Source organism: Brassica oleracea, chromosome C9 (assembly GCF_000695525.1).
Source record: "Brassica oleracea var. oleracea cultivar TO1000 chromosome C9, BOL, whole genome shotgun sequence".
Taxonomy (NCBI): Eukaryota; Viridiplantae; Streptophyta; class Magnoliopsida; order Brassicales; family Brassicaceae; genus Brassica; species Brassica oleracea.
Genome location: NC_027756.1, coordinates 146,382 through 158,773, shown reverse-complemented (window position 1 = coordinate 158,773; position 12,392 = coordinate 146,382). Strand labels below are relative to the sequence as shown.

The 12,392-nt window shown below is 40.8% G+C and overlaps 4 protein-coding genes across 4 annotated transcripts; 1 reads left to right on the top strand and 3 right to left on the bottom strand.

The window, feature by feature from the left end:
* On the bottom strand, window positions 1-3,252 carry LOC106318411 (protein TRANSPARENT TESTA 12). Its single transcript, XM_013756377.1, has 6 exons — window positions 1,119-3,252; window positions 985-1,041; window positions 664-902; window positions 454-572; window positions 296-382; window positions 1-184 (listed from the first exon to the last, which is right to left on the bottom strand). Exons 1-6 carry the CDS (start codon window positions 2,171-2,173, stop codon window positions 113-115), a joined length of 1,629 nt encoding a protein of 542 aa, XP_013611831.1. The 5' UTR covers window positions 2,174-3,252; the 3' UTR covers window positions 1-112.
* Window positions 3,253-3,500: 248 nt separating this feature from the next.
* Window positions 3,501-6,500, bottom strand: LOC106318410 (G-type lectin S-receptor-like serine/threonine-protein kinase SD2-2). The gene is made up of 2 exons (XM_013756376.1): window positions 4,138-6,500; window positions 3,501-4,057 (listed from the first exon to the last, which is right to left on the bottom strand). Exons 1-2 carry the CDS (start codon window positions 6,255-6,257, stop codon window positions 3,676-3,678), a joined length of 2,502 nt encoding a protein of 833 aa, XP_013611830.1. The 5' UTR covers window positions 6,258-6,500; the 3' UTR covers window positions 3,501-3,675.
* An 863-nt stretch (window positions 6,501-7,363) lies between these two features.
* On the bottom strand, window positions 7,364-9,585 carry LOC106316011 (RING-H2 finger protein ATL33). The gene is made up of 5 exons (XM_013753871.1): window positions 9,437-9,585; window positions 8,712-8,835; window positions 8,128-8,500; window positions 7,936-8,045; window positions 7,364-7,667 (listed from the first exon to the last, which is right to left on the bottom strand). The coding sequence occupies exons 2-5, from the start codon at window positions 8,784-8,786 to the stop codon at window positions 7,638-7,640; spliced, it is 588 nt and encodes a 195-aa protein (XP_013609325.1). The 5' UTR covers window positions 8,787-8,835; window positions 9,437-9,585; the 3' UTR covers window positions 7,364-7,637.
* A 985-nt stretch (window positions 9,586-10,570) lies between these two features.
* LOC106313673 (calmodulin-binding receptor-like cytoplasmic kinase 2) lies at window positions 10,571-12,392 on the top strand. The gene is made up of 6 exons (XM_013751557.1): window positions 10,571-10,879; window positions 10,966-11,192; window positions 11,264-11,435; window positions 11,510-11,599; window positions 11,681-11,982; window positions 12,062-12,392. The coding sequence occupies exons 1-6, from the start codon at window positions 10,663-10,665 to the stop codon at window positions 12,275-12,277; spliced, it is 1,224 nt and encodes a 407-aa protein (XP_013607011.1). The 5' UTR covers window positions 10,571-10,662; the 3' UTR covers window positions 12,278-12,392.

The following is a 12,392-nucleotide window of genomic DNA, read 5'->3' as shown; positions in this document are numbered from 1 at the left end:
GATAAAATTCATTTATACAATATGACCAAAAGAATTTGATTTATACAGTTAAAATACATTAGGTATATACAGTTAACGGGTAGATGTATATATAATCCTGTTAAGAGAAACTTCAAGTTACAGTTTTTTCTAATTTCTCATATCCAGCTCCCCATTGTTTCATCCTCTCCGAAGCTTGTTCCACCTTGAGAAATAGTAATATTAGAGAAATGAACATTAATTCATGTTTTTTTTCTTAAATTACAAAATTTCTTTTAAAAAAAAAGTTAGGATCAAAATTGAAATGATGTTATACCTCTTTGTTCCAATTGGTTTTGTATATCATGTACACAAGGATCAAAGTCTGAAGACTAGTCCCACATATCATACCAATCCAAATCCCCTGAAACATATAAAAAGATTTCATCAAAACCGACCTAATCAAACAAAGACCGATAAGTAGTGAGACTTTACCTGCACGCCAAGTCTGGTTTTATAACCTAGAAGAAACCCTAGAGGTAAACCAAAAACATAGTAACAAATCAAGTTGATATAAGCCACCGGTGCTTGCCATCCTCCTCCCACTGCGACACCTGCTCAGTCCCCAACATTCTTCATTACCACCCACATCTTTCAACCGCTATTTAAATAATTTCTAAAAAGACTACATAAAATCTTAATTACCAGATATAACTGGTTGTAAACTGTTGAGGATCATCGTTATGCCGAGAAGGTAAGCAAGATCAGCTACAGCCTTTCTCATCTCTTGGCTATCCGTAAAAATGACTGCAAAGTCATCTCGTGTAATGAGAATTACAATTGCACACACCACTCCAATGAAGAGAGACTCGATCACCGTTACAATCACCGAGTACTTGGCAGCTCGTGGATGTCCCGATCCTAGCTCATTAGACACCCTAACACTGAAGAAACATCGCATAAACCTATCTTTCTTTAACTAGAAAACCAAAAAAAAAAAATAATAATGGTTTGTTTTTTCTTTACCTTATAGCTGCATTGATTCCAATGAACAACATTCCTTCCCATCCATTAATGTTCATACTGAGACAAGAGAAACGGTTTCAGATAGTATATAAAACGTTTAAGACTGTGAAGGGGGTTTCAAAAGGGCTAATTACCAAATCGAGAGAGATCCAACGGCTAAGACAGGGTCTTCAAGATGTCCGGTTAAGACAATGATGGTCATAAAGTACCAAATCTCAAGACAAAGCATAACCGCAGACGCAAAGGACAGTTTCAAAAACGGCCAAACGTCTTGAAACGCCAACCAAGAAAGCCCTCGCCAACCGTCTTTACACCACCCAACAACATAAACAAGCTGCGCGATGGCGATCCCCCAAGCGGAGGCAACAAAGGCAGCCGCTGCGCCGTTAAGTCCCCACTTGAAAACGTTTATAAAGAGGTGGAGGATGAAGATGTGAAGGGTCAAGGCGACGAAACCGATCCAGGCGAGGATCCCGACTTTGCTCTGTGATTGGAGAAACTTCTTGGTGGGGAAGTTGATGGCGAGTGCGAAGACTTGAGGGATGATTTGAGCAGTGAATTTGCCGGAGATTTCGGCGATTTGGGGTTCTTGGCCGAGGAGAATGAGAAGAGGAGTCGCGTAGACGTAGAGCGGAAGCAAGCAGAAGCATGTTCCGATGAGGATAAGCCAAGAACGCTGCATGTAAACGCCTAACATCTCTATTTGTCCCGCTCCAAACGCTTGTCCGCATAGCGTCTCCAACGCACTCGCCATTCCTAGCAAGAAACCGAAGGAGAAGTTGGAGACGACGGAGAGAGAGATCGCGACGGCGGAGAGCTCGAGATCGCCGATATGGCCGACGAAGATGCTCGTGAAGGAGTTAACTCCGTAGTTGCAAAGAATGTTGAAGGCTATTGGTGCAGCTATTTCCCAAAGCTTTGATGATTCAACCATGCATACGAACTTAGCGTCACTAAAGGTTTTAATCGGAGGAAAGTCATCGTCGTCGGTTTTTCCGATCAAAGTAGAAGGGGCGTGGTGAAGCTTGGTGGTCTCATTAGGCTCTGTTTCGAAGACAGAGACTCTGACGAGAAGGGGAGAGGATGGACCACTCTCGATGACGTCATCAGCGGGTACGTTGATGGTTTGTAGTGGTTTTCCGGAAGAGGATGAGGTGGATCTCCTCTCCTCCCTTACCGGAGTTTCCATTTCTCTCCGGCTGTGACTATATTTCTACTATTTATTTCTATGTGGGGAGGATTAGACACAAGAACTGAAAGATGATAATTGAAATGGTTTATGGCTTATGAGGTTTATTTTCATTTTTATTATTCTTCTAATTATTTTCACTGGTTTGCCTGTGATTTAGGTTAGCCGTGGAGAAGACGAGAGAATCTCGCATTCCACAAAAAAAAAAAAAGATTGATAGATTATGGTGACCGTTAATATCGTTATAAGTATCATATGATTCTTTCTGAATAAGAAGAGCCTGTAAGTTTTTACAAATATGCCATTAGAAGGCGATCATCACTTTGAACAACACAAAAATTCAAAGGTCTCTCTTGAAAAGAATGATATAATCAATGTTATTGAACGAACAGAGGAATGTACATACGACTTTATCGGGAAGATTGTGTTTCACAGATGGTTCCTAGAAAGAGAATGATATTTTCTCCGGACATGGTTTGTTTAGTACTCTAGAAGGATTTGATGGATTGATATGGACGAGGAATGTCGGGCTAGTCTTTCTCCTCTTCGTGCGGAGATGGAAACACTACTTTAGGCAATGGAATGCATTAGAAACTTACGTCAATTTCAGGTTACATTTGCAACAGATTACTCTCAATTGGTGAAGATGGTTTCGGAATCAGAAAAATGACCAGCTTTCGCAAACTATTTAGAAAATTTAAAGGCTCTGAAGAAAGTTTCCTCCATTCAAAGATTATCTATGTACCAAGTACGCAAAATACAAAGGCGGATGACCTAGCACGAAGTGTCAAAAAGCAATCATCTTGCTTCGTTCACATGGATCAAAGATCTACCGGTTTGGTTCACGTAGTCTGTATAAGTTGGTGATAAAAAAATATATATATAATCAATGTTTTTTTTTACTGTTAACCCTCTGTTAAGTCAAGCTATTAGCTGTTAATGGGTCATTAATATTGGTATGAACTGTAAAAGTTTACATTTGACAACACAGATCAAATTCATGACTGGATCCAGTGTGAACTTTGATACCTATATGTAAGGTATATAGTTAACTAAATAGAGGGTTAAGTATCAAGTTTTTACAAAATATGCCATTACAAGGCTATCAAGTATCAAGTCAAACAACACAAAACTTCAACGTCCCTACAGTCTCTCTTGAAAAGAATGAGATAATCAATGTTTTTTTACTGTTAGCCCTCTAATTAAGTAAGCATTAGCTGTTAATGGGTCCATTAAAATTGGTACGAACTGTAAAAGTTTACATTTGACAACACAGAGTTACTTCATGACTGGATCCACTGAACTAATGATAAAATGCAAGGTACAGTTGACTAAATCTCATCCTTTTCCTTTTGATTAATAGCAAATGACAAATCAAGGCTTCATTCTCCACACTACCAACAACTAGAGATTATACTACTAATTAAACCCTCTTAGAGAGCAGAAAAAAAACACACACACACATTTAAGACCGTTTTCTAAAAAAACCATCTACAGACTGATCAGAGAGAAGGAGGAGGTTTACCACCGAAAGACGACCGTGAGCCAGGGCTAGACAATCCAGTCATGAGATCAGAACAACCCCTGCCTTCACTACAACTTGTGCCGCTCAAACCATTGCCCACTCCATTATATGAGTCGCCTGAGACAAGAGCTTGTATCAACTTAGGCGGTGGAGGAACCGTCACCTCCACAACTCCTTCAAGCATCTTCACCACCGTTCCCATTGCCGGCCTTATCTCTTCATTGTCTTGTATGCACCATATCGCCACCGTGGCCATCCTCGTCGCCTCTTCACTGTTATATTCTCCGTTGAGTCTAGCGTCGACAACCGAGTCCACATTTCCTTGTATGATTTCACGCGCTGCCCATGGAGGAAAGAACCTGCCAAAAATTAAAAAAAAAAAAAACATTTACTCAATGTTTCAATAACTTTTTAACCATTCACGAAGTGTTTTATATACCATTTCTCGGGTTCTTTCTCCTCTTTCTCTCCTCCTGGTGTATCGCTAACTACATTTCTTCGACCACCGATAAGCTCCAACAGTGTCATTCCGAAGCTATACACATCAGCTTTAGTCGTGATGGGTAAACCCGATATCCACTCAGGAGCAACGTATCCCCATGTACCTCTCATAGTGGCAAGAACCCTGCTGAAGTCACGGCCAACGAGCTTGGCCAGTCCGAAGTCAGATACTTTAGCGTTGTAATCACTGTCCAAGAGAATATTCTCCGGTTTGATATCACAGTGAATGATACAGTCCCTACACCCTTCGTGCAGATACGCAATCCCTTTCGCAGTCCCTAAGGCAATCCTGAAACGCGTTTCCCAGCTTAGCAACTTGGGACTTGTTCTTGACAAGTAGGAGCTCAACGATCCGTTTGGCATGTAGTCATAGACAAGAAGCCTGTGAAGATTCTCTGAGCAGAAACCTCGAAGCCTAACGAGGTTAACGTGCTGAATGTTCCCAATGGTGCACACCTCTGCCCGGAACTCTCCCTCGCCGCTTCCAGGTCTCTCTAAGCGCTTCACAGCCACGAAGGTTGAAGAATCATGTAACGTACCTTTGAAAACAGCGCCGAAACCGCCGTGTCCGAGCTTCTCCGAGAACCCGTTGGTAGCTTTATGAAGCTCCTTGAAAGAGAAGACCTTCAGATTCAACACAGCAAAACCATCTTCCTCTTCTTTCTTTGTCTTCTCGCTCTTCCTCAAGAGAATCAATAGCACAAATAAAGTAGACCCGAGAACTGAGATAGACCCGACGACGCAGCAGAGTATAATAATGGATGTAGAAACGCTTCTCTTTGAGCTCTTTTTAATCTGATCTCTTATATACAGAACATCGTCGGTGGTTCCAGTCCAGGAGCTGGAGTTCTTGATATTCATCGGCGGTTCGAGTAACATTTTGCAGAGATTCGACTTGTAGTTATGATAAAACCCAACGCAAGAACAGTTACCCAAGCAGCTTTTCTCGCAAGAGCTTTTGCTTACCTGCGGTAACCGCGACATCTGCACAACGCCGTCGTACCGGAGATCTCCCACCGCCTCGAAAGTATCTCTCCCGTCGCAGGAGTCGCCGTATTCACGGCTGCATCCGTCGCTGTAATCCATAGATTCCCAGGCGGCGGCGTTCTTGGGGAGGAAACCGCGGATGCACATGCAGGCAGAGGGGGTGAGTAGCTTGCTGGTGCTGCTGCAGAAGCCTAGCTGGCCGCAGAGGGCGTGAACGCGGCACTGATCCTCGGGCTGCGACCAGAACGTGATCCAGTTCTGCATCTCCGACGTCCACTGCTTGAGCTGGCCGTTGGAGTCGACCACGAACCGGGAGAGGCGCGGCTGGCCGACCCCTGGGGCAGAGTCGGAGGTGGGCGTGACGATGTAACGAAACGACGCCGCGGGAGTGTAGGGGTAGTCGAAGTGGAAGCTGTAGATGTAAGGAACGGTCATCTCCGGGACGCCTAGGAAGGATTCTCCCGTCCAGTTCCCTGTTGACCAGTACGGCGTCGTTTCGTTGTGGAGAAGCTGGAACTCGTTGAAGCTCGGGCTCAGCCTCAGCGAGTAAAGCCCCGGGGAAGGGTCCGAGGGGGTTCGCCACGAGGTGAAAGCGGTTCGACTCGTGACGTTCATGCCCGGGAGCCACGTGTCGGTTGGGTTTTGAAAGCTCTGCCAAACCGGGGAACCGTTTTTTCCGGTTAAAATCAGGTTACCGGAGTCGGAGAAGCGGTAACCGGTGGCTGGATCTTTGTTGTCGGTTCGCCAAACGACGCCGTCGCGGGAGTTGCTGAGGATTAGGTAGCCGGTGGAGGTGAGCTCGAGTGTGGAGGAGTCTGGATCAGAAACGGGGCGGTTGCGATTGGCGACCCAGACGTAAACGGGTTTGGGTGAAGATGCATACCAGATACCCAAATACCAATTGCCATTGGTGGAGGGGATGAAGAAGCCAAGCCGGAAAATGCTTTGGAGACTCAGAATCGTCTGGTTTCCTTTGATGATGGTGATGGCCTTGTTGTTCTTTGCACAAGCAGAGAGTGGGAAAAGAAACACGAGGACAAGAAGAAGAAGAGGAAGATGTGTACATGGCATTTGGATTTTGGGTCTTTTTTTTCTTCTTACTTACTTTGAGAGAGGTTAATGGAAGAAGAAGAAGAGGAAGATATTTTCTCCTCGGTGGTGAGCTTGATAGACAAAAGGGAAAGCTCCAAAAAAGAAAACAAGCTCTCTCTTTTTTTAATCTTTCTCTCCGTTACGAGAGAATTTTGTGGAAGATAGATAAAAATCTGTAAAAGCTGCGAGTTCATGGACACATGTGTTCTTTGCTCAAATCACTGTAATAATGCTTTTGGAACTTTCATTCCCGGTGTCATGTTTCCTATATTACCCCTTTTTTTTGTAACTCCTGAACTACCTTGTTTTGTAACTCCTGTATTACCCCTATCATCCTTAAAGCCACCGTCACGCACTAATTTTCAAAAATGCACTGTACTACTACTACTTAAGCTTTGATGTGCATCGTAATTTAGAAAATTATTGAAAAAATACGGCTGCTAACCTGAAATTCTTATAGCTTAATATTATATTGTTACGAGTTGCATAACCAAAGCTTTGGGTCTCTTTTAAGGGATGGATGGGATATGTTTATTCATATTAGGAGGGGGGCACAAGAGGAATTAAGGATAAAGGAGGAGGTGGCAGACATAAGTGGCTTACAAGTCAAACCCGCGGACCAGTAAGAAGAGTCTTACCTCCTTTTCTCTTCTTCCTAATTTTTAAAAATTATTTCCTAATCTCAATTAATTTATACATAAATGCAGACAAGGAGGGGTCAAAACGTACACACGACAAGACTAGGAATAGGATCATGTGGATCATATTGGATTTTAGAATATTCAATTTTCTTTTTAAATTCTTCTTTTACATCATGGAGTTACTATTATCCCGCATCAAATGGAATCTCTTTTATTTATCCAACCCGAATAATCCACTTGCTATTTTTGTATCATGAGGAAAAAATTGTACTCTTGAGCAAAACCATGCCTGTTCATTATGAACAAAAAAAAAATAGAAACAAATTGACGGTGGAAATGATGATAACTTTAAAAGGTGTTCTCCCTCCGCTTTAATTTGAAATACTATCCCATAATAACAATTCATTTTATAGATCATACAATCATGGATCAAGACTGAAAACATGATGAGAACTTGATTTTGTTGCAAACAATCACAGACTGTAATGCTCTTTTCTTTTATATCACCCACCAAAGATCAAACAGGAGCAAGACGCTGATCATATTTACACTTGTATGTATAATTTCTACATGACTGCACCAATTCGGGAACATAACCCAATTGACAACACTTTGCGTGTAATGAATAACCACCCAAAAAAAGATGTATGCAAATATTATACTGCAGACTAACTGGATAGTGTAACCGCTTAAAATTTCCACACCAGATATTTTGATGCTAGTTCAAGCAATCATCAAACACAGCCTCCTGAGTTTTATTTGACATAAGAAAGAATTAAATGTTAGTTTGTCGACAACAAAGTATGCATTTTAACATCCACAATTGCCAGATCAAATCCAAGTATATAACTACGAATCCCTATTCTATTCCCTTTTGATAACAATAGGTATAAAATTGGTAAGGAGTAGTAGTAAAATGCATTCGACGACCATCACATAGTGACAACACTCGTTTAGGAATCAGACTATTTGCAAATTAGAAAATCAACTAGAGGGAAGGAGGAAAGAAAACACACCTTATCACATATAGGGCAACCATCGCTTCTTTCCATCCACTCCAGAATACAAGAGAGATGAAAATCGTGCTCACAATTTGTCTTTATTTTTGGATTATCAGCTTCATATTCTGGCATTAGGTAAGCAAATGAACCCATGACGTTACTTGCTCAAAAGAAAAAGTTCATTATTAAAGATGTCTATTTATTTACCTTCAAAGCAAATGGGGCAAGATTCTTCCTCCTCTTCGTCTACCAATTGGTTCTTCCATGTTTTGTGTTTAGAGAGATCTGTTTCACTCGGGGAGAGAATCACTGAGGTGGGTTGAGTTTTACAGTCTGGTCCCCCGAGATCTTCACATGTTTCAAAACTGCAATCACTAATCATGTTTCCTTTGATAGATTTGGAATCGGGTCTCCCAAAAAGCAAATCATATGGAAGAGGAGCAGGAGCATAAAAAGTGTCGGGTATAGATGATGTCTCCAAACCAATAATATCAGCCAAAAGGCCTGTGGTGGTGAGTGCTGCTGATCCCACACCAGCACGAGCTCCTGAAGGCCGAAGCTCCTCAAAAGATTCTGGACACTACGTACGTAACAAAACAAAACTTGAGCAAATAGAAAGAAAAAAAATATTTTGATTTTGAAGCAATGTAGATGAAAAAACATGCATATTTTTCAGAAGCAGAACAAAAATCAAGATTTAGCAACTTTTAGTACAATTATTATGTGCAAAGCATTAGGGTGAACACTGAACAAAGCATAAAAAGAAGCTATAGAGAAAAGTAAAAACTGACATAATAGTAAAGAGGAGCTCCAACAAGATGCGAATGCCTTGAAGAAGAAGAAGAAGAAGAACAGCAACCTCCCATTTTGTCACCAACTACGAATAATACACTCAGGCAAGCATCCCTTTGAGAGCTGTACAACAAAAGAAAAACAAAACAGTGAATCACTTTTAACTACACATTGTAATAACAATAATTTGAACAGAGATTTTCAAGAAATGCAATAAGATGTGATTATTGGTAAATAGTTAGTTAGAAAAAAAGGGTCTCAAGTTGAAAAAGGGTACGGTTATGGATAAGAAAGAAACACTAAAGGTGTAAGAATGTTCCCGTGCTCTCTGTCCCAAAAGCTAGAACCTTAATTTGATAAAAATGTGATTTATAATCACCAAACAGGAGTCAGTCAAGTGGCAACGGAAACAGTGACCCGATCAAATAATTATACAATTCAAAAACAAACTCATATTCAAAATTGGCTAAATACAATTAACATCTTTTTCTTTTTTTTTTGCTAAAACATTAACATCTTCTTCTCATAACTCTACCAGAACATATCATGAAATCGCATTTAGTTAAAACCAGAGATTGAAAAAAGCTACAAATCAAATTTATATATAGAAATAGAAAACACATCCATATCCAAGTATAATCAACACAAACAGTACGCGAACCCTGAAACTGAATAAGCTGTAAACACAAACAAAAAAAAAAGGATAAAAAGAAACGGAGATAACCTGAGATGTCACCGGAGATTTTTATTTCCTCCTCCGCTTGCGAGAAAGCGAGGAGGACGAAAAAGTTCTGGCGAAGGTTTCGACAAGAGTTTTTTTCTCGCTTCCACTAACTCATCACCATAACTAAATGATACTGGTAAGCCGCTTGATTCGCCTTGCATGATTAATAATACTCTCTCATCCTTTAAAATTCTTATTATCTCAACCGTGCAACACAGTACGACGTCGGTAGTTTAACGGGCTTTTGTTTTGAAACACTGGGCTTTACACACGCATGGCCCATTATTTTCGAAGGTCAATATGTTGAACCCCCGGTCGCTGTCGGAGACTATTGTATTGTGTTATTGATTGTATGGTCAAATATCATCCTTCCTTCAACTGCTTTGGTTATGAATCTTCCATCCTTGACCTAACCTATTCTATTTTGATTCACTTCAAATCAAAGTCATTTAAGCTGATTTTTAATAAACTTATGGGGTGGTATTTCTACAGTGTAACCTAGGTATCTACCTAAAAAATGTTTATACTGCACTTTCTTGGTATGTTTTCTAAACACCAGAGAATAAAAGAAGAAGAAAACAAAAAAAATTAATGCGAATGATAAATGAATTACGATTATTGCATTTCGGAGAGATGGATCCGTCTGGCATTTATTAATATGGTGGCGGCTGAAGAAAACACTAACAGGAATGACTTAATAAATTGGTAAAATCATACCGATAGTTAGATTTCTTTGACGTGTAAAAAAAAATACTACTAGTACTAACTTATTACGTATTAAGGAATAGATAGCACATATAATTTACCATTGCACGATCGCCATCGGGCATGTTAGTGCTCGTTTTTCTTATAACCAAATTTAGAAGTTTTTCATATACAAAAGTTGTTTCTATTAAACTTTTTGAAAAAATTGGACCAATAGCTTATAAATTCAACGTTTACAACTCAAGCACGTGACTTTAAAACTAGATTAATGATGAAACTATTACAAAATCATTCGATTAGATGTAATAAACAATACTACATATAGAAAACTCCGGGGTATATATATATATATAGCTTATCTGATTTTAAATTAGATAAGAATTAGTCGTAGAAACGTTTAAACAGTGGTACAGCTGGACAATAAATATATAGAAGCAAGTTGAATTGTAAAAGTCAGTCTCTGCGACTCTTCCTTCCTTCCTCCATTGCTTGAGAGATAGTTTTCTTCCTCTTCTTCTTCGATGCCCAGTCGACGGAGGCATAGCTACACAGGCGGATCTTCACCTGCAACCGCATCTTCATCGTACAGCACCAGCACTCTTCCCGATCGTTCCCCAGCTCCTTCCTCCACCACCGACAGACCACCACCAAACTCCCTCGCTCGCTGGATCTCGGGGATCTTCATCAGCTGCTTCACTCCTCCTGATTCCGTTTCCTCCAAGAGTTTCAACGACTCCGGTACGTACCTATCCTCAGTTTTACTGTTTGATCACAAGATTCTTCCATTTTGTTTTTTGAAATTGAATGTTTCCTTTTCTCAACAGAACATGACATCCGTAGTAGACGGAGCTCAACGGGAAGTGTGCAGAGACATTACTATGGTAACGGCAATGAAACGGAGAACCCGAATCAAAGATTCAGCTTCGAGGAAATCTACGCGGCCACCAAGAACTTCTCCCCATCCTTCAGGATCGGACAAGGAGGTTTCGGCACTGTTTACAAGGTCAAACTCAGAGATGGCTCCACCGTTGCTGTCAAACGTGCCAAAAAGGTCTTTTGCTCTCTCTCTCTCTCTCTCTCTTTTGCTCTCTCAGCTTGATGTGCATGTTTTATCTTGAGCAGAGTTTACACAAAGAGGACCGTCAGGGTGCAGAGTTCATGAGTGAGATTAAGACATTGGCTCAAGTCACTCATTTGAGTTTGGTCAAATACTATGGTTATTTGGTGCACAATGACGAGAAGCTTCTTGTTGTTGAGTATGTCCCCAATGGAAATCTCAGAGATCACTTGGATTGTTAGTACTACATTCTCCCTCTCTTTAAAATTGTCAATCCCAATGTTCTTTGAACGGAATCTGATATTTTATAGGTAAGGAAGGAAAGACTCTCGACATGGCAACTCGGCTTGATATCGCTACTGATGTTGCTCATGCCATTACCTATCTTCACATGTACACCCGTAAGTTACTTTATCTCCATTTCCTATATCTAAGTCTTATTTCATAGATAATACTTATTCTTTTCACTCATATGTTTATAGAGCCACCTATCATCCACAGAGACATCAAATCTTCAAACATTCTCCTCACTGACAACTTCAGAGCCAAGGTTGCTGATTTCGGTTTTGCCAGATTAGCTCCAGATAGTGAATCAGGTGCCACTCATGTCTCCACTCAAGTCAAAGGAACCGCTGGTTACTTAGACCCTGAATACCTAACTACCTACCAGCTCACTGAGAAAAGCGACGTCTACTCCTTCGGTGTACTCCTCGTCGAGCTTCTCACTGGTCGCCGTCCCATTGAGCTTCACAGAGAACAAAAGGAACGCATCACCATTAGATGGGTAAAATAATATCTCCATCATCTACTATCTAATGACTCGAAACTGTTTGTTGACGGTTTTAAGTAACTGATATAATCAGGCCATCAAGAAGTTCACGAGTGGAGATACAATATCGGCTTTGGACCCAAAGCTGGAACGAAATCCAGCTAACAACTTAGCACTAGAGAAGGTATTGGAGATGGCGTTTCAGTGTCTAGCTCCTCATAGAGGTTCCAGACCAAGCATGAAAAATTGCAGTGAGATTCTTTGGGGTATCCGTAAAGATTACAGAGAGCTCCTCAACACAAGTCTTTGAGATTCTTCTCTAAACGCCTCTTTATAAAGACATATTTGTTTCCCTATCTCTAGCAACTACATCTATTTGTCACACACGATGATTCTTGTGCGAGAAATATTGATTTGTAGTTTTT